General features: G+C 39.1%; 1 protein-coding gene across 1 annotated transcript in view; it reads right to left on the bottom strand.

Moving 5' to 3' along the window:
* Positions 1-9,132: 9,132 nt before the first annotated feature.
* LOC128573726 (sodium/bile acid cotransporter 7-like) overlaps positions 9,133-19,265 on the bottom strand; it is a 123,099-nt gene continuing 112,966 nt past the window's right edge. The window contains exon 5 of the mRNA XM_053574093.1: positions 9,133-9,204. Within this exon, the coding sequence (XP_053430068.1) occupies positions 9,133-9,204 (72 nt within the window). The remainder of the gene's footprint in view (positions 9,205-19,265) is intronic.

The following is a 19,265-nucleotide window of genomic DNA, read 5'->3' as shown; positions in this document are numbered from 1 at the left end:
ACAGAGTCTCAGTATGTCACACTCAGTAGAATACTGTGGTGTTATACCTCACGGCAACCTCAAACATTTAAGTGATTCTCTTGCCTCGTCCTCCCAAGTAGCTGGGATTACAGGCACTCACCACAAGTTGTAGTTGTCATTGTTTGGCAGACCTGGTCCAGGTTCTAACCTGCCAGCCTTAGTGTATGTGGCTGGTGCCCTAGCTGCTGAGCTAGAGGTGCTGGGCCTCACATTTGTATTCTTAGCTTTCTGGGAGGCCGAGACAAGTGGATTGCTTGACCTTACTAGTTTGAGAGCAGCTTGAGCAAAAGCAAGATCACATTTCTACTAACAAATATATTAAAATTAGCTGGGCATTGTGGAGGGCACTTGTAGTTCCAGCTTCCCTGGAGGCTGAGGCAAGAGAATCTCTTAAACACAAAAGTTTGAATTTTCTGTGAGCTATGATGATGCCATGGCACTCAACCCTAGGGCAACAGAGTGAGACTCTGTCTCAAGAAAAAAAAATAACTCTATTTATTATTATTTTAGAGATAGTATCTTGCTCTACAGGCTGGAGTGCAGTGGCATATCATAGCTCATTGCAGTCTTGAACTCCTGGCCTCACATGGTCCTCCTGCCTCAGCCTCCCAAGTAGCCAGGACTGCAGGTGCCTGCCATCGTTTGTAGTTAAGTTTTTATTTATTTATTTATTTATTTTGTAGAGACATGGTCTCCCTGTGTTGCCCAGATTGCTTTAGTTACTCTTGGCCTCAAGTGATCCTCCTGCCTTGGCTTCCCAAAGTGCTGTAATTACTACTCTCACTTGAATAAACAGGGCTTTACCTCAGTTGAGCACTCTCTCACTCACAGGACAAGGCTGCCTGTGGTCTCCTCGGAGCCCATGGGCACTTTCCTTGCTGGTATTTGCCCTCAGCTGTCCGGCTGAGGACAGAGCGAGGTCATGGTGCATGGGTGACTCTCTCCCAGTTCAGGCACCTTCTGGGCCCAGCATCATGTGGCCAGCACGGTGAAAGGCAGGTCTGCTTTTGGCAAATAATTATGAACACTTATCTTGTGTTTGGTGCTTTGTTTGGCAAAGGATGTATCTTGCTGAACTAGCCAGCCTTGTTCCTGCCTCCATGGGGAGCTGCCTCTTGTGCGGACACATGGGGGTGTGAGTCACTCCTATGTGTCCCTTCCTGTCCTTCACCCTTATGGACAGGGTGGATAGTGGGGCCACTGTTGCACTCTGGGGCCCACAGGGGATGGAGGTTGGTAGGATCACAGGGCAAGAGGGATGAAGAAGCTGAGGGAGTAAGTGTTGGTTTGAAGTGAAGGTGATGAGAACATCATGAACGATGAGATTTGGGTGGGGGTGGCAATCAGGGATGGAGGGATTAGGATTCAGAAAGGAGCAGGCGCTGGGCAGGGCTGGTGTTCTAGTAATCCAGGAAGAGGACCTCTCAGATGGGGGAGCTTGCTGACAGGGGGTGGTGATACGCCTTGGTTGCTGGGCTGACGGGAGGATGGCTGGAGCCCTGCCCTAGAGGAGTGGCAGGAGGAATGCAGGACACTGAGAGGGAACACCAACCTCCCTTCAGGACAGACTGGAGGAGGAGTTTGAGATGGAGACATCCTCAGTGCACACGCCCTTCTGTGAAATGTCATCAGAAACAAACTTGTTAGTTTGTAAATTCCTGTGAAAATATAAATATAATATAAACATAATGTTTTTGGTTTAATTAACCTGCAAGATAACAGTCAGTTTATCTCCAACCCATGAAGTTTTCTATTTTTTTTTTTTTATTGTTGGGGATTCATTGAGGGTACAATGAGCCAGGTTACACTGATTCCAATTGTTAGGTAAAGTCCCTCTTGCAATCATGTCTTGCCCCCACAAAGTGTAACACACACCAAGGCCCCACCCCCCTCCCTCCGTCCCTCTTTCTGCTTTCCCCCCCTCATAACTTTAATTGTCATTTATTGTCCTCATATCAAAATTGAGTACATAGGATTCATGCTTCTTCATTCTTGGGATGCTTTACTAAGAATAATGTCTTCCACTTCCAACCAGGTTAATACGAAGGATGTAAAGTCTCCATTTTTTTTAATGGCTGAAAAGTATTCCTTGGTCTACATATACCACAGCTTGTTAATCCATTTCTGGGTTGGTTGGCATTTAGGCTGTTTCCACATTTTGGCGATTGTAAATTGAGCTGCAATTAACAGTCTAGTACAAGTGTCCTTATGATAAAAAGGATTTCTTTCCTTCTGGGTAGATGCCCAATAATGGGATTGCTGGATCAAATGGGAGGTCTAGCTTGAGTGCTTTGAGGTTTCTCCATACTTCCTTCCAGAAAGGTTGTACTAGTTTGCAGTCCCACCAGCAGTGTAAAAGTGTTCCCTTCTCTCCACATCCACGCCAGCATCTGCAGTTTTGAGATTCTGTGATGTGGGCCATTCTCACTGGGGATAGATGATATCTCACGGTTGTTTTGATTTGCATTTCTCTAATATATAGAAATGATGAACATTTTTTCATGTGTTTGTTAGCCATTCGTCTGTCATCTTTAGAGAAAGTTCTATTCATGTCTCTTGTCCATTGATATATGGGATTGTTGGCTTTTTTCATGTGGATTAATTTGAGTTCTCTATAGATCCTAGTTATCAAGCTTTTGTCTGATTGAAAATATGCAAATATCCTTTCCCATTGTGTAGGTTGTCTCTTTGCTTTGGTTATTGTCTCCTTAACAGTACAGAAGCTTTTCAGTTTAATGAAGTCCCATTTGTTTATTTTTGTTGTTGTTGCAATTGCCATGGCAGTCTTCTTCATGAAGTCTTTCCCCAGGCCAATATCTTCCAATGATTTTCCTAAGCTTTCTTGGAGGATTTTTATTATTTCATGCCTTAAATTTAAGTCCTTTATCCATCTTGAATCAATTTTTGTGAGTGGGGAAAAGTGTGGATCCAGTTTCAGTCTTTTATATGTAGACATCCAGTTCTCCCAACACCAGTTATTGAATAGGGAGTCTTTCCCCCAAGGTATATTCTTGTTTGGTTTATCGAAGATTAGGTGGCTTTAAGATATTAGTTTCATTTCTTGGTTTTCAATTCGATTCCAAGTGTCTGTCTCTGTTTTTGTGCCAGTACCATGCTGTCTTGAGCACTATGGCTTTGTAATACAGACTAAAATCTGGTATGCTGATGTCCCCAGCTTTATTTTTATTACTAAGAAGTGCCTTAGCTATGCGGGGTTTTTTTCCGGTTCCATAAAAAATACAGAATCATTTTTTCCAAATCTTGAAAGTACGATGTTGGTATTTTGATAGGAATGGCGTTGAATAGGTAGATTGCTTTGGGAAATATAGACATTTTAACAATGTTGATTCTTCCCATCCATGAGCATGGTATGTTCTTCCATTTGTTAATATCCTCTGCTATTTCCTTTCTGAGGATTTCATAGTTTTCTTTATAGAGGTCCTTCACCTCCTTCATTAGGTATATTCCTAAGTATTTGATTTTCTTTAAAACTATGGTGAAAGGAGTTGTGTCCTTAATTAGCATCTCATCTTGACTGTTATTGGTGTACACAAAGGCTACTGACTTGTGGACATTGATTTTAAATCCTGAAACATTACTGTATTTTTTGATGACTTCTAGGAGTCTTGTGGTTGAGTCTTTGGGGTTCTCTAATTATAAGATCATGTCGTCATCAAAGAGGGAGAGTTTGACCTCCTCTGCTCCCAGTTGGATTCCCTTAATTTCCTTGTCTTGCCTAATTGTATTGGCTAGAATTTCCAGCACTATGTTGAATAGTAAAGGTGACAGAGGACAACCTTGTCTCGTTCCAGTTCTAAGAGGAAAAGCTTTCAGTTTTACTCCATTCAGTAAAATATTGGCTGTGGGTTGTCATAGATAGCTTCAATCAGTTTTAGAAATGTGCCACCTATGCTTATACTCTTCAGTGTTCTAATTAGAAAAGGATGCTGGATTTTATCAAATGCTTTTTCTGCATCTATTGAGAGGATCATGTGATCTTTATTTTTGCCTCTGTTAATATGGTGGATAATGTTTATGGACTTGCGTATGTTAAACCATAAGCCTTGCATCCCTGGGATGAAGCCTACTTGATCATGATGAATGACTTTTTTGATGATAAGTTGTAAGCTATTGGCTAGGATTTTGTTGAGAATTTTTGCATCTTTATTCATGAGTGAGATCGGTCTGAAATTCTCCTTTTTGTTTGGGTCTTTTCCTGGTTTTGGTATCAGGGTAATGTTTGCTTCATAGAATGTGTTGGGGAAGATTCCTTCTTCCTCAATTTTTTGGAATAATTTCTGCAGTACAGGAATAAGCTCTTCCTTAAAGGTTTGATAGAATTCTGGAGTGAAGCCATCTGGACCAGGGCATTTTTTGGTTGGAAGCGTTTTTATTGTTTATTTGATCTCAGTGCTTGAAATTGGTCTGTTCAGGAGCTCTATTTCTTCCTGGCTGAGTCTAGGGAGAGGGTGTGATTCCAAATATTTATTCATTTCCTTTACAATGTCAAATTTCTGGGCGTAGAGTTTCTGGTACTATTCAGAGATGATCTCTTGTATCTCTGTGGGATCAGTTGTTATTTCCCCTTTATAATTTCTGATTGAGGTAACTAGAGATTTTACTTTGCTATTGCTCATTAGTCTGGCCAATGGTTTATCTGTTTTATTTACTTTTTTTCAAAAAACCAACTTCTTGTTTCATTAATTTTCTGAATGATTCTTTTGTTTTCAATTTCATTGATCTCTGATTTGATTTTGGATATTTCTGTTCTTCTACTGAGTGTAGGCTTAGATTGTTTTTCTTTTTCCAATTCCATAAGATCTCTTGTGAGATTGTTGATGTGCTCTCTTTCTGTTTTTCGAATGTAGGCATCTAAAGCGATGAATTTTCCTCTCAAAACTGCTTTTGCAGTATCCCACAGGTTTTGGTAGCTTGTGTCTTCATTGTTGTTATGCTCAAGGAAGTTAATGATTTCCTGTTTTATTTCTTCCTGCACCCATCTGTTATTCAACAGAAGATTGTTTAATTTCCATCACTTTGGGTGGGGTCGAGCATTTTTGTTAAGAGTTGAGTCCCATCTTTAGTGCCTTATGGTCTGAGAAGATACAAGGTAAAATTTCAATTCTTTTGATTCTGTTGATATTTGTTTTGTGTCCCAGGATATGATCAATTTTGCAGAATGTTCCATGGGGTGATGAGAAGAATGTATATTCTTTATCTTTGGGGTGGAGTGTTCTATATGCGTCTATCAAGCACAGTTGTTCTAGGGTCTCATTTAAATCTCTTATATCTTTGTTTAATTTCTGTTTAGAGGATCTGTCCAGCTCTGTAAGAGGAGTGTTAAGGACCCCTGTTATTATGGTATTATCAGATATCATATTGCTCAGACTGAGCAAGGTCTGTTTCAAGAAACTGGGAGCATTTAAATTGGGTGCATAAATATTTAGAATTGAAATGTCTTCTTGTTGTGTTTTTCCCTTGACCAATATAAAGTGACCATCTTTGTCTTTTTTGACTTTAGTTGCTTTAAATCCACATGTATCTGAAAATATGATTGCAACTCCTCTTTTCTTCTGAATTCCATTTGCCTGAAAAATTGTCTTCCAACCCTTTACTCGGAGCCTTAATTTGTCTTTTGAATCCAGGTGTGTTTCTTGCAGACAGCAAATGGATGGCTTGTGTTTTTTAATCCAGTCAGCCAATCTATGTCTCTTCAGTGGGGAATTCAAGCCATTAACATTTATTGAGATAATTGATAATCGTGGTAGTATGCTATTCGTCTTATTTTGTGAGAGTCCATTGCTTAGTTTTATCTTTTGCATCAGTGTGGAGGTTAGGTTCTGTCCTTTAATTTCTGAGTTCTTACTTTGCTGCTGATCCATTGTGGTGGTCAGTGTGCAGAACAGGTTGAATTATTTCCTGTAGAGCTGGTCTTGTTGTGGCGAATTTCCTCAGTGTTTGTATATCCGTAAATGATTTGATTTCTCCGTCAATTTTGAAGCTTAGCTTAGCAGGGTACAGAATTCTGGGCTGGAAATTGTTCTGTTTAAGTAGATTAATGGTAGATGACCATTGTCTTCTTGCTTGGAAAGTTTCATTAGAGAAGTCTGCGGTCACTCTGATGGATTTGCCCCTGTAGGTCAACTGGCGCTTACTCCTCGCACCTAGCAGAATCTTTTCTTTTGTCTTGACTTTGGACAGGTTCATGACAAAGTGTCTTGGAGAACCTCAGTTAGAGTTGAGGTGACCTGGGGTCCGATATCCCTCTGAAAGCAGTGTGTCAGAATCTTTGGTGATATTTGGGAAATTTTCCTTTATAATATTCTCTAGTATGGCTTCCATTCCTCTGGGGCATTCTTCCCCTTCTGGAATTCCTAGAACTCGTACGTTGGAACGCTTCATAAAGTCCCATAATTCTGACAGTGAACGTTCTGCTTTCTCTCTCTTCTTTTCTGCCTCTTTTACTATCTGAGTTATCTCAAGAACTTTGTCTTCTACCTCTGAAATTCTTTCTTCTGCATGGTCTAACCTGTTGCTGATACTTTCCATTGCATCTTTAAGTTCCCTAATTGACTGTTTCAGTTCCTTCAGCTCTGCTATATCCTTTTTATATTCTTCATATCGTTCATCTCTTATTTGATTCTGTTTTTGGATTTCCTTTTGCTTATTTTCCACTTTATTAGCAGTTTCCTTCATTGTTTCCGTCATTTCCTTCATTGTTTTCAACATGTGTATTCTAAATTCCCTTTCTGTCATTCCTAACATTTCTTTATAGGTGGGATCCTCTGCAGTAGCTACCTCATTGTCCCTTGTCGGGGTTGTTCTGGACTGGTTCTTCATGTTGCCTGGAGTTTTCTGCTGATTCTTCCTCATGGGTGATTTCTTTTATCTGTTTCCTTGCCTTAAGTTTCCTTTCACTTCCTCTTGCTCTTTAAGTTCTTGTGCCTGTGAACTAAGGGTTAAAGGACCAGAAGGGTGAGAAGGTTGAAGAGCAAAAAAGGGACGAAAGAAAGGAGGACCGAGTGTTAACAAAAAAAGAAAAATAGAGAAAGGAGACAGGGTGGGTAAAAGGAATATTGACAAAAAGAAGAGTGGCACAGAAAGAGGGAGAGAGAGCAATATAGGTGTACAGCAGGCTACTTTAATATAACCTTAAAAAAAAACAAAAAACACCTTCTTTGGGTGCCCAGTTGGGTGGTTCCCTTGAGGTCAGCAGCTCTTTGCTAACTTGATCAGACACAGTACCCCACCTCCACCAAGTAGAGAGGAAAGACAAAAATGCTATAAATCAAACCAAAACAAGCAAACAGAAAACTTTATGGGGTAAAATTGGGTGTAAAACCAAATAATAGTGGTAGGACCACTAGCAAAAATGAAGTTCTAATTATTGAAATAGGCAGCAGTGGGAAATTATAATTAAACTAGAAAAATTGAGAAAGAAAAAGGATCTGTATGGAAAAGGTGAACTTAAAAAACAAAACAACATCAACAATATCAAAATAAACAAAAAAAACAACCAAACCCCCCCCCAAAAAAAAAAAACACAACCAAAAACAAAGCAGTATGTATATGTTATTGAGTATTGTCTGGGCAACACGTGGTCTTCTGGGGTATGAGATGTAAATCACAGTTCTGATACGACTGGAGGCTGCTAGTTTCTCAAACCCCAGCAGGTAGACACCCTAAATCTCTCTTAAGCCCACTTAAAAGGCACTTTGAACTTGTTCACTTGCTGAGCATCTTTCCCAGGGAAGTGCTTGTCGCTGGAATCACTGCTGAAGTGGCTATCCACTTACCCTGTGTGCCAAAACTGGTCTCCCTCTGCCCGCGAGGGTTAGGGTTGCAAGGCGGCTCATACCCCGCCCTTAGGCTACTTGGTTGCTGGTTTACCAGCTCCCACCCAATTCTAGCTCTGCAACCCTGAGGGTGGAGCTTGCCGGGGCAGATCACTCACAATGGCTGCCTGTGACCCTGAGCCAAACACTATTAGCTCCGTCTGGCTCAGCAGCTCAGACTGGGGCCCCAGTCAAAGGCCAAAGTTCTCCGCACTCCCGCTCAGGCTCTCCCCAAGGCAGTTCAGCTGAGTGCCAAGTCCAAAGACACAAAAACAGTTCACAGGTAAGGCCTTTCTAGTTTGCAATCTCGCTGCTACTGAACTTACAGTTGCGGGCGGGTTTAGATGGATTGAACACACGTGACCACTTGCCGGTTTTCCACTTTTTTAGTCCTCCTCTTGGGGTCCAGAAGTCTCTCACTGACTCCCTGTATCCTCTCAGGGGTGATGATAGGCAGATCCCAACAGCCAGAGATGCCTGGAGTCCTATCTCCCCAGACTCATGGTGGAAGCTGTTACTCGGCTGCCATCTTGCTCCACCTCCCTCTATCATACATTTTAAAATAATGATCAAAAATGCTAAAATAACATCCTTATATTTGTCCTACTTATGAAAGTTGAACCACTTTTGATTCTTTTTATATACAATAATAATAGTTCCAACCTCTAAAATATATTGCATTGTCTTGAAAATTTCTCCTTCTTTCTATTTTCCTTTCAAATTCTTTTTTTTTTTTTTTTTTTGTGGTTTTTGGCCAGGGCTGGCTTTGAACCTGCCACCTCCGGCATGTGGGACCGGCGCCCTACTCACTGAGCCACAGGCGCCGCCCTAACCTTTCAAATTCTTTTAACATACATTTCTCAGAAGTATCCCAGATAGTACCTTCTTTGACAGTGAAATGTACAAAACAAATGACATGTCAACAAGAAAATTAGCATTCCCTTTCTGACCAGCTGGGTCACGTTTCCTTTTCAAAATCTTCAGTCCCATGATACAAAATAATAATAATCTAAAAGACCTCATTAAATGATCAATATATAGGTTCATCCCTCTTTAAGGAGACACATAGTATTTTAATTGATTCCTTGAATCCATTAACTGGAATATTAAAGCCCGAGCCTCCAAAATACACTGTATAGGAATATTTATTAACTCATTTTTTTCAGGGTCTGGGTAATGGCAAATGAAAAGATTCAAGAACTTTTACATTTAGCTAACAAGTAAAGCAAGTCCAGCTTTCACTAAATCTTTCATATAAACAATATCACAGCAGAAGTTATAATAGACAAATTAAACCACATCTACTTACCAAAAAACTTCCAAAGGCTGAATTAAATATTGCAGCTGCCTATAGAAAAAAAAATAAATGGGGGAAAAAACTCATTAGAAGTAAACAGGAATAGGAAAAGCACACTCTCTTCCCCCACTTTTCAAAACCTTAAAACATTGATTCTATAAAGCAAAGTTAGTCACTGCTTACAAAAATTGCCAGTGGCCTGTAGTTTACTAAGATAGATGAGCTGCAGCTTAGGAATTCATAAATAATGGGTCTCAAAAGCAGGCAGAAATACTTGTCATGCCTTGAATCTATGTGACAGCACCAAAAGAATCATCACCGATGCTAAATCAAAACCTCGTTGTTATTGATTTTGCTACTAGATTTAAAACAATCAGAGATTGATTTAATCATCAAAAAATTCACATTACCTGGAGAAGGAAAAACAAAATTATAAGGCAAACATTAACTGCTCCCTGTCAGTGAGCAGAAGTCTTACAAATTACAATCACAAGGTGAGATCTGTTGTTCCCTTAAAACACACATTAGAAATATGAACAATGCTGTTAAGAACAGGGAAGTTATTGGTATGCCCTTAATTCCAAGGTCAAAACAAGCAAGAAAAATTCTATTTGGTATTCAAAATACAAAGAAGAAATATTTGACTTTATGCTTACCTAAATATCCATGGATACACAGTAGATGTTATATAGCTCTTAACTTTAAAGGAATCTCTCCATTCAATGAAGCTATACCAAAGTCCTGAAAGCTTCTCTCCTTACCGAAAAAGCAGAAAAACTTGTATAACATCCAATATGATGCAAGAAAATAAGAAAAAAAAAAAAGGCAAAAGAAATAAAGAAAACCTATTTACATTTCCTGCAGATGCAGAGCAGAATTAAGTTAATCATCTTGGACATGAGCGGCCACACTGTAGTGCAGAGAGGATGTCAGTTAAGTAAGTTTGAATAAAGTCCAAAGCCAGGCTAAGAGCTGTAGCTGAAAATGCCTTCTGCTCCAGAAGAGGATGCAATGAGAGTGAATGGGTAATGAGATCCCTGGCTCCAGAGAGCTTAGCTTTCCTATTCCAGTTCATAATTAATTCAAAGCTTTGATAATTTCATTAGATTTCTCCTTTGCTGGCCCTATCAATAAAAGATGGCACTGGACCACAGCTCCTCTGTGGCATAAACACAGGCACAGGCACAGACTAGGGAAACCTTTGGTTCCTGACAGGGACGATGGCATATGGTGTTCCGTGTTGTACAGGGAGCAGTGGGAAAAAAAAAAAGAGAGAGAGAGCTAAATAAAACATTATAGACAACAACTGTAAACTATAGCAACATATTTAACACATCTTCCTGGAATTACATTGTGGATGATTACAAGAACGAGTTTTATGTATGAAGAAAAATAAGTAGAAGAGTATAAAGAAATGAGGTGTGGTGAGATCAACAGGAAACACTGCCTGCAAACGTTTTTTACATCTAGACCCTACTTAGTACTTAAAATGAATTTATCTCTCTTTTCAGTAAAGGAATGAAGCCTTCCCCTTCGAGCTCCTCTCTTCTAGATTCATTTCTGTCTGGTGCCTAATACTAGATAACTAGCAGTTTTGCCTAACATTTAAACATAGAATCATTAGAAGTAAAAGACTACAAAATCAGGGCGGGGCCTGTGGCTCAGTGAGTAGGGCCCTGGCCCCATATACTGAGGGTGGCAGGTTTGGACCCAGCCCCTGGCCAAACTACAACAACAACAACAAAATAGCTGGGTGTTGTGGCAGGCACCTGTAATCCCAGCTACTCGGGAGGCTGAGGCAAGAGAATTGCCTAAGCCCAAGAGCAGCACTCTACCAAGGGCAACAAAGTGAGACACTGTCTCAAAAAAAAAAAAAACAAAAAAACAAAAGACTCCAAAATCAAAGTAAAATAAGTATTCCCCAGATCCAATTGCCCCACTCCTATTCCCTCTTGTTCTCTTTTTTAACCGAAACACAAACAACATATTTTATGTGAATCAGCTATGTTCCTGCATTTGTGAAACGACAGTGATACCAGAGATAGAATATCTTAGGTACTTGAAAATGCCACAGGCCAACTCACTCTCAGTTGTTTTCTGACAGTAGCAATGGATTTGAACTCACTCAGCTACAATGTCCTCCCATGCAGTGAGCTCTGGCAATCTTTTATGAAGCGGTTGAATAAGGTTCTGCGTACTTTGAAGTCCGTGTAAAATCAGACACTGAACTGAGGATATTGGAGCCACAGATAACTAAGCTAATATCTCAATTCTGCAGTTGCAGTATATAAAATAATTATAATTTTTAGAGTTGGAGAAATGATAAATATGTAGAGAGTATTTTATTGATACATAAAAGACATATTTTTTTATTTAAGGAGGAATTTCCAACTCCTTAGCATGATGTGCAAGGCCTTCCATGAACAGGTCTCTCTCCATTTCATTCCCTGCCCAAAATTTTATATTCTGACAACATCAAACTACTTGCAGTTTCCCAAATTCATCAGGCTCTTCCTACCTCTTTGCTCCCTGGCCTGAAATACACTTCCCCCCCTTCTCTACCAGCTAACTCTCACTTAAGTTAATGACTCAGTGTGGGCGCCATCCTTCCAAGATGTTCTCCATCACCTCCACATGCACACACAACTTAGCAGGCACATATGTCTACACTTCTAGGAAGACTGAATGTCCCCATACTTGCTGCCAGAATATCCTGAGTCTATCTCTGCCCTGGTACTTGTCACACTGTATTGAAATAACCTATATTTTAATGTCTTCTAAAAAAGGAACCTAATAAAACTCATCCTCAGCACCTAAATGTTTGTTAATGAATTGGTGAAATAAGTAGGATTCCCTGAAATGTCCAAAGTCTCTCACTCTGACTAAATTATTCTACATGTGTGTTTGGCAGAATCCAAGGATTGCAGACACAGAAGACTAGATCTGACACCTGGTGCCACAACCACGCACTAGTAACGACAGTCAATCTAGACTTCCAACCATCATCTAATCTAAGTGTGATGTCCTAACTCCATCCATTTTGAGAAAGTGAACCAGACTTACCCCATTTTCTTAAGAGCTTGCAGCCCCCCAGCCCTTTTGTAACCAAATAGCCCCTTGAGCAAGCAGTGACTCTGTAGGGGTAGGATTTGGTAGGATTTGGAAACAGGAAGGAAATTTAGCTGAGAGCTGCAGAATCCTGTGACACCTGAAAAAATCTTGTGGAAACCACAACCCTGTCACAGGTCTGTCTGGTATGTATGTGCTCATTGTAAGACCCCCCCTCCCCATAGCTCTAACCTTGCAGATATCAGCTTCTGTAAAATTCTGCTTATGCCAGGGCTTCCCATCTCCCGCTTGAACTGCCTTATAAAAACTTCGCACCTCCACTTCAAGGGGGCCAAGAGACTCTGTGGTGTGAGCCTGCTCTTGACTGGCCAGCCCAATAAAGGACCCTGGCTTAATTTGAACTCAGTGTGCTGGTGTTTATAATTCCGCTCGCAACATAAAAATGGTACAACATAAGAATGCCTTTCACAACATCTTGTTTAACTTCCTTTAAAATGTTTTAACTTTCCTATCCTAATAGAATGACATAAATTACATTTAATGTAAATAATGTTTTAAACCTTACTGTTGCTAAACAACAATAGTTAGGTAAAATCTAATATTACCAAGGAAAACTTTGCACCACTATAAAAGGATGATCTGCATACACTGATATAAATGAAAGCAGGCACAGATATTTCAAGTGAAAAAGCAATTCTGATAAGCATGTATGATTCCTATTGTATAAATACGTGTACACACACACATACAAATACAACTAAGGCATAAAAGCACACCATTGTTTTCTAAAAGAGATCACTAAAATATTTCTAACTATGATTATATATGTTGAAAGGGACTAAAGGGAGGTCTTTTTTTTTTCATTTTGTTTTGTTTGTCACATTCAGCTTTTAAATCTTTTCACAGGTTATCTTTTTAATTGCAACAAGGATTATGAGGGCAGGGAGATGTTAGGCCATTTATTGTTTGCTTTTTGAACTCCTCTGCATTAAAAATATAATAAATACTTCATTTAAAAATAAAATTAAGATTTCAATCCCCCAGCCTGAGCAAAGCAAGATCCCATCTTTACTAAAAATAGAAAAACTACCCAGGAGTAGTGGCATGTACCTATATTCACAGCTACTCAGGAGGCTGAGACAAGAGGATCACTTGAGCCCAAGAGTTTGAGGTTGCTATGAGCTATGACGTCACGGAACTCTACCCAAGGTGACTGAGTGAGACTCCGTCTCAAAAAAAAAAAAAAATTCAATTCCTACTTTGCATGGTAGTGATCTCTCTTACTGTTTGCTCACAGCTGGAGGCTGTGCACTCATCATGGTGGTTGGGGTTTAAGAAGCCATGGGAAGAACAGAAGGCATCTTTTGGGAGCATCTGTTGGGAGCATCTGTAACACGCAAATATGTGATTTTGAAAACAAACAACAAATCTACCATTATTTTTATATTAACACAAACATGGCTACAGAGAACACAATCTTCATGAACTGAGATCAAACATGAGCCACCAAAGATGACCTTTTATGAAGATAGGACCCTTCAGGTTATACCAACAGACCCTCTTGAGATTTGAGTTTTCTCTTCTCTGCATTTTGAAAGCTATACCTGGGATAGTCCACTGATTTTTAAAGACAGCACTTCTCTTTTTAATATCCCCTTTGCTAAAAACAATTTCAAAATCCATTCCCCTTCTCGAATGCTTTCTCACAAGAACTTTGCCTAATTTGTTGAATGAATGCATGAATGAACAAATACTTCTTATGCCAATTGAAAGTCTTATATTCTCACATTTTATTATTAGCTCATGAATCCCATTTGCACAGTGTACACCTTGGAGTAATCATATTTGATAAATAATTAGATCAATGCTAACTGAAAAAGTTCATGTTGAGGTAGTTTTTTAATACTGAGTAGACTGGCTTCCTTTGTATTACATATTTGTAGGTAATATATTTATTCTGATATCAACCCAATTTTATCCAATATAAGGTATTTTACTAATGTTTCATTATATACTGTACACCATGTCTTTATTAAATTATTTGGAAAATTGAGCAAATTATTTTTTTCATAACATACTTGGAATTCATTAAAATACAGGTAAATTTTAAAAACAAACTAAAGAAAATAGGGACAAAGAGTTCTCTAACTCATAAAAGCAAGCTCTTTCATTGTTGAATGGCTCTAAACATTATGAAGTTCTAACTTACAGTATGCCAGAATACCTAGGTACTTATAAAAAGAAACCAAAAATAGGTTAGGGACCATTTCACATGCAGGCTCTATTCCCATAAAGGCAAGTAATTACAGAGGAGATTGATAAAAGGAAATTTCTAGAAGAGTGTTTTAACATTTTCTCCTCTTCTAGGAGAGAAAGCTGGTACTTTTACCACACCACCTAAGTTGAGGGTGGGGATGCCTTCTATAAAAGAACCAACAGTAGAAACAGAAGAAATTTCAAAGAGGTGAGAATAGCATTGCTGTCCCGTGCTAGATGTTTGCTGAGGGGATATACTCCATGCTGACTGCCACAGAAGCAGAGGGAACAGTCTGTGAGAGTTCTTGGGAATCATGGTGCTTTCCCTCATGGATGGCAGGGATGGAGGGACATATAAATAAACCAGAAACAGGTACTTGCTTCCTGACTTGAAGCAGCAAAGATGTAGGGCAAAGAGACAGGATGAGCAGTTGGACAAAGTTTGCTTCAACTTTATGATGCAGCAAGATTCTGCCAATTCTATGATGGCACAAGGTTCTGCCATTTCCATAGCAGCCAAGAAGATGCCTCAGAGGACTGTCTTCAAACTTGGTTCAGTCTGAGAGACCACACCCAAGAAGAGACTTCAGCAAGAAGAGACTGCAGGGTTGTGATTAGGAACAGGGGCTGGAGGTAGACTCTGAAGAGCTCCTTCCTCTAATCTGTCCAGCAAACAGACGCAGCATCTGGAGGCCTGGTCTGACTGAGAGCACTGAGGGCCCTACTACCACAGTGCAATAAAAGAGGACTTGGTCCTACTCCCACTGAGGTCCTACCTCCTCCCTGACTCTGAAGAACCCAGAAGTAGGAAGGGTGAGAAGGTTAAAAAAAAAGAAAATAGTGAAATAGACCATGACCTCTTCTCCACTGATTCTATTTTAAAATTGTTATATCTAGGGTGGCGCCTGTGGCTCAGTGGGTAGAGCACTGGCCCCATATACCGAGGGTGGTGGGTTCAAACCCAGCCCCAGTCTAACTGCAACAGAAAATAGCCGGGTGTTGTGGCGGGCGCCTATAGTCCCAGCTACTCTGGAGGCTGAGGCAAAAGAATCACCTAAGCCCAAGAGCTGATGTCACAGCACTCTACTGAGGGCGACAAAGTGAGACTCTGTCTCTAAAAAAAGAAAAAAAAGAAAATTTTTATATTTATATATTCTTGATTAAAAAGCATAATTTTCTATGTTTTGCAAATATAGGTTAGGCCTAAATTGGAAAAGATGTACATTTGAAGCTTTAAGCTAGACTGCCTTGAATTTTTTAATAGCTAAAAGTTAATCCTAATTAACAAATACACAATTATCTTATAATGGAGTGACTAGAAAACCATGAGATCTGACAGATATTGTCAAAGGAGGGGTCGGGGTGGGGAACAGGAATATGTGAAAAAGCATTTCAGGTATATAATCTTTAAATTCACACCATTCAATAAACAGATTCTACTAAAACCACAACATTTTAAACACACAGCTGGGCTAAAAAAAAAACACAACAAAAAATAAGTATAGTTAGCCTCATTATCTGTGGTTCTCTATCTGTGGATTCAAATAACCACAGATTGAAAATAGTGTATTTAAGGGAAAAAAGGAATGGTGTATCTGTACCGAACATGAATAGACTTCTCTTCCTTGTCATTCCCTAAACAAACAGAATAACAACTATTTACATTGCACTAGGGATTATAAGTAATCCAAAGATGTTTTAAGTATAAGGGAGGATGTGCATAGGGTATATGAAAATAGTAGGCCATTTTATATAAGGGACTTTATCATCCTCAGATTTTGGTATCCATGGAGGTTCCTAGAACCAATCCTCCATGGATACCAAGAGAAAACTGCACTATATATAGAGAAGTTAGTCAGAGGCAGAGTGGTAAAGCCCATTAAGAAATAAGAAGCATAGACTTTGATCTACAAAGTATGGAGAACTGGAACTTAGATACCTTTTACATAGAGGGTAAGTCTGGAAAGACTGTTCCCACTGTGTAAGAGCAACTAGGAAACTATACTTACAAATTCAAGAAAGTAACATAAGGCCCCCATCAAGGGTGAGTGTAGAGACTAAATTTATACAACCCATATATAGTGGATTCAAGAAACCAAACTAAGGGCCAGTGTGGTGCCTCTTGCCTGTAATCCTAGCATTCCAGGAAGCCGAAGTGGGTGGATTGCTTAAGCTCTGGAATTCAAGACCAGCCTCAGCAAATGCAAGACCCAGTTCTACTAAAAATAGAAAAAAAAACTAGCTGGGTGTGATGGTGTAGCCTGTAGTTCCAGCTATTCAGAAGGCTGAGGTAGGAGGATCACTTGAGTTTGAGATTGCTGTGAGCTCAGCTCATGCCAGGGCACTGTAGCCTGGAGCAACAGAGTGAGACTCTGTCTCAAGAAAAAAAAAAATAAGAAGAAGAAAAGGAATTCCATTCTAAGAATTAATTTAAACAACAACAACAAAAGGACAAAATTGATTAAAGGATAGTGGAACTCCGGAGGCCCTGAAAGAAACAAATGCAAACTTTTCTTTGAGGCTACTTCATTAACCAGAACAAAGTGGATTCTCAGACAAAACGGCCCCTAGTGAAAAAAGCTAACAATAAAAAAACTACAAGCCATATGTGAAAGCTGTATGTTGTATAAAATGAGTACCATTACAAAGCAGGGAGGAAAGGAGAAGCAACTGGCTTTGTCAAATATACTAAAGAAAAAATACTAAATAAAGACCTGTATACAGAAGGAAAAACCTTTAAAACTTTTAGAAGGTATTTTTATACCTTCAGAAAAAAATTTCTTTAAACAAGATATAAAAATTATACATGGAAAAGGAAAAGCTAAATGGAAAACCTGAACAGACAAATAACAAGTGATGAGATTGAATCACTAATAAAAAGTCTGTCAACAAAGAAAGTTGAGGACTGGGTGGCTTCACTGCTGAAGTCTAGCAAATTTATACAGGAGAAGTCACATCAATGCTTCTCAAACTTTTCCCAAAAAATGAGGAGGAGGAAATTCTTTCTAATTACAGTAGAACCCCTGTAAGTTGACCACCCAAGGGACTGTAACAAACTGCTCAAAATACAGAGGTGGTCAAGCCCATTGTACTGATACGCACATGAGGTGCATGTCTGGTCTATGGGAATTAGTCAACCTAAGGAGGTGGTCAACTATGGAGGTTCTACTATAATTCTAAGGGATCAGCCATTACCGTGATAACTAAAAATGGACAAGGACAATATGAAAAAGACAACAAAACTACAAAGCAATATCCCTGATGAATATAGACCCACAAGTCCTCAACAAAATACTAGCAAACCAAATCTAACAGTACATCGAAACCATAATACACAGTAATCAAGTGACATTTATCCTAGGGATGCAAGGATGGTTCAACATATGCAAATAAATAAATGTGATACAGAACGTTAACAGAATGAAGAGCTAAAACCATATGCTCATCTCAATAGACGACAACAAAAAGCATTTGATAGGCCAGTTGCAGGGGCTCATGCCTGTAATCCTAGTGCTCTTGGAGGCTGAGGAAGGTACATTGCTTGCGCTCAGGAGTTCAAGACCAGCCTGAGCAAGAGAGGTATCCTGTCTCTACTAAAAATAGAAAAACTAGCCCGGTGTTGTAGTGTGAGCCTATAGTCAGAGCTGCTTGAGAGGCTGAGGCAAGAAGATCTCTTGAGCCCAAGAGTTTGTGATTGCTGTAAGCTATGATGATGCCTTAGCACTCTACCAAGGGTGAGAGCGTGAGAGTCTATCTTAAAACAAACCAACAAACAAAAAAACATTTGATAAAACTTCAATATCCCTTCATGATAAAAATTCAACATATTAGATATACAAGGTACATACCTCAAAATAAGAAAAAGGAAAAGCTAGGGGTTGCCATTGCCTTGCAACAAAGTTCTGGCCAGGCAGATAAAAACTGACTCAACCTGGATGTTGGGAGACGGAGGGAGGTTAGTTCTGAGCACTTCCCCTTCTTGCTTAGAGCAGTGAAGGCGCTCTTGCATCCATAAGGGCTTTGCAGTATAAGCCACTCTAGCATCATTGAGATTCAGAAAAAAAGGCCGAAAGCCCCTACCTCCATGATCTTGATATATGAGAAAAATAAATCCTTGCTTCTTTAAGCCATTTTTAGTTTGATTTTCTATTACTAGAAGAACGAGTTGACACAATCATGTTTTTAAACAAGGGGGGAAATTATAAAGAACTAATCAGGCAAGTTGGATAAATTAAAAAGTATTTCCTCTAAGTTATGAATTTGAGTAGTCATATTTTTACTTAGAACAATCTCTTGTTCCCATTGCATATAATATCGTTGAAAATAAGGAAAATTGACTGTTGGTCGCTAGTGTTGGAAATCAAAGGTGAATTGCTTTCCCATGGGAAAATCTCTCAACTGTGTGAACTTATATCACACCTGTCTCTGAGTCACAAGAAAAAAAACTGGCCTTCATATTTATTTTCTTCCAAAACGTAAGTTCAGTTTGAAACACACATAAAGACTAAAATACCAAATACAGAATTCCAAATTGTGGTCTTCAATTAAATATGGAAACACAAAAAACTTTCTTTTTACTTGTAATATATTTTGTAAAGTGCTATAGAAAGGCAAAAAATAATTAAGAAAAGTTTATTCTGTTTTCAAAGCCAATTTAATTGGCATTCTCACACACAACTTCGTTGCTATTTTACTAATACTGACTAATTATCACTACTTTCCTTGTATAAATGTCACAACAAATAAAATTTGAGTTATACATTTCTATACCATATTTAAGTATTATT

Source organism: Nycticebus coucang, chromosome 21, assembly GCF_027406575.1.
Source record: "Nycticebus coucang isolate mNycCou1 chromosome 21, mNycCou1.pri, whole genome shotgun sequence".
Taxonomy (NCBI): Eukaryota; Metazoa; Chordata; class Mammalia; order Primates; family Lorisidae; genus Nycticebus; species Nycticebus coucang.
The sequence above is the reverse complement of the archived record's forward strand: the minus strand, read 5'-3'. Positions and strand labels throughout refer to the sequence as shown.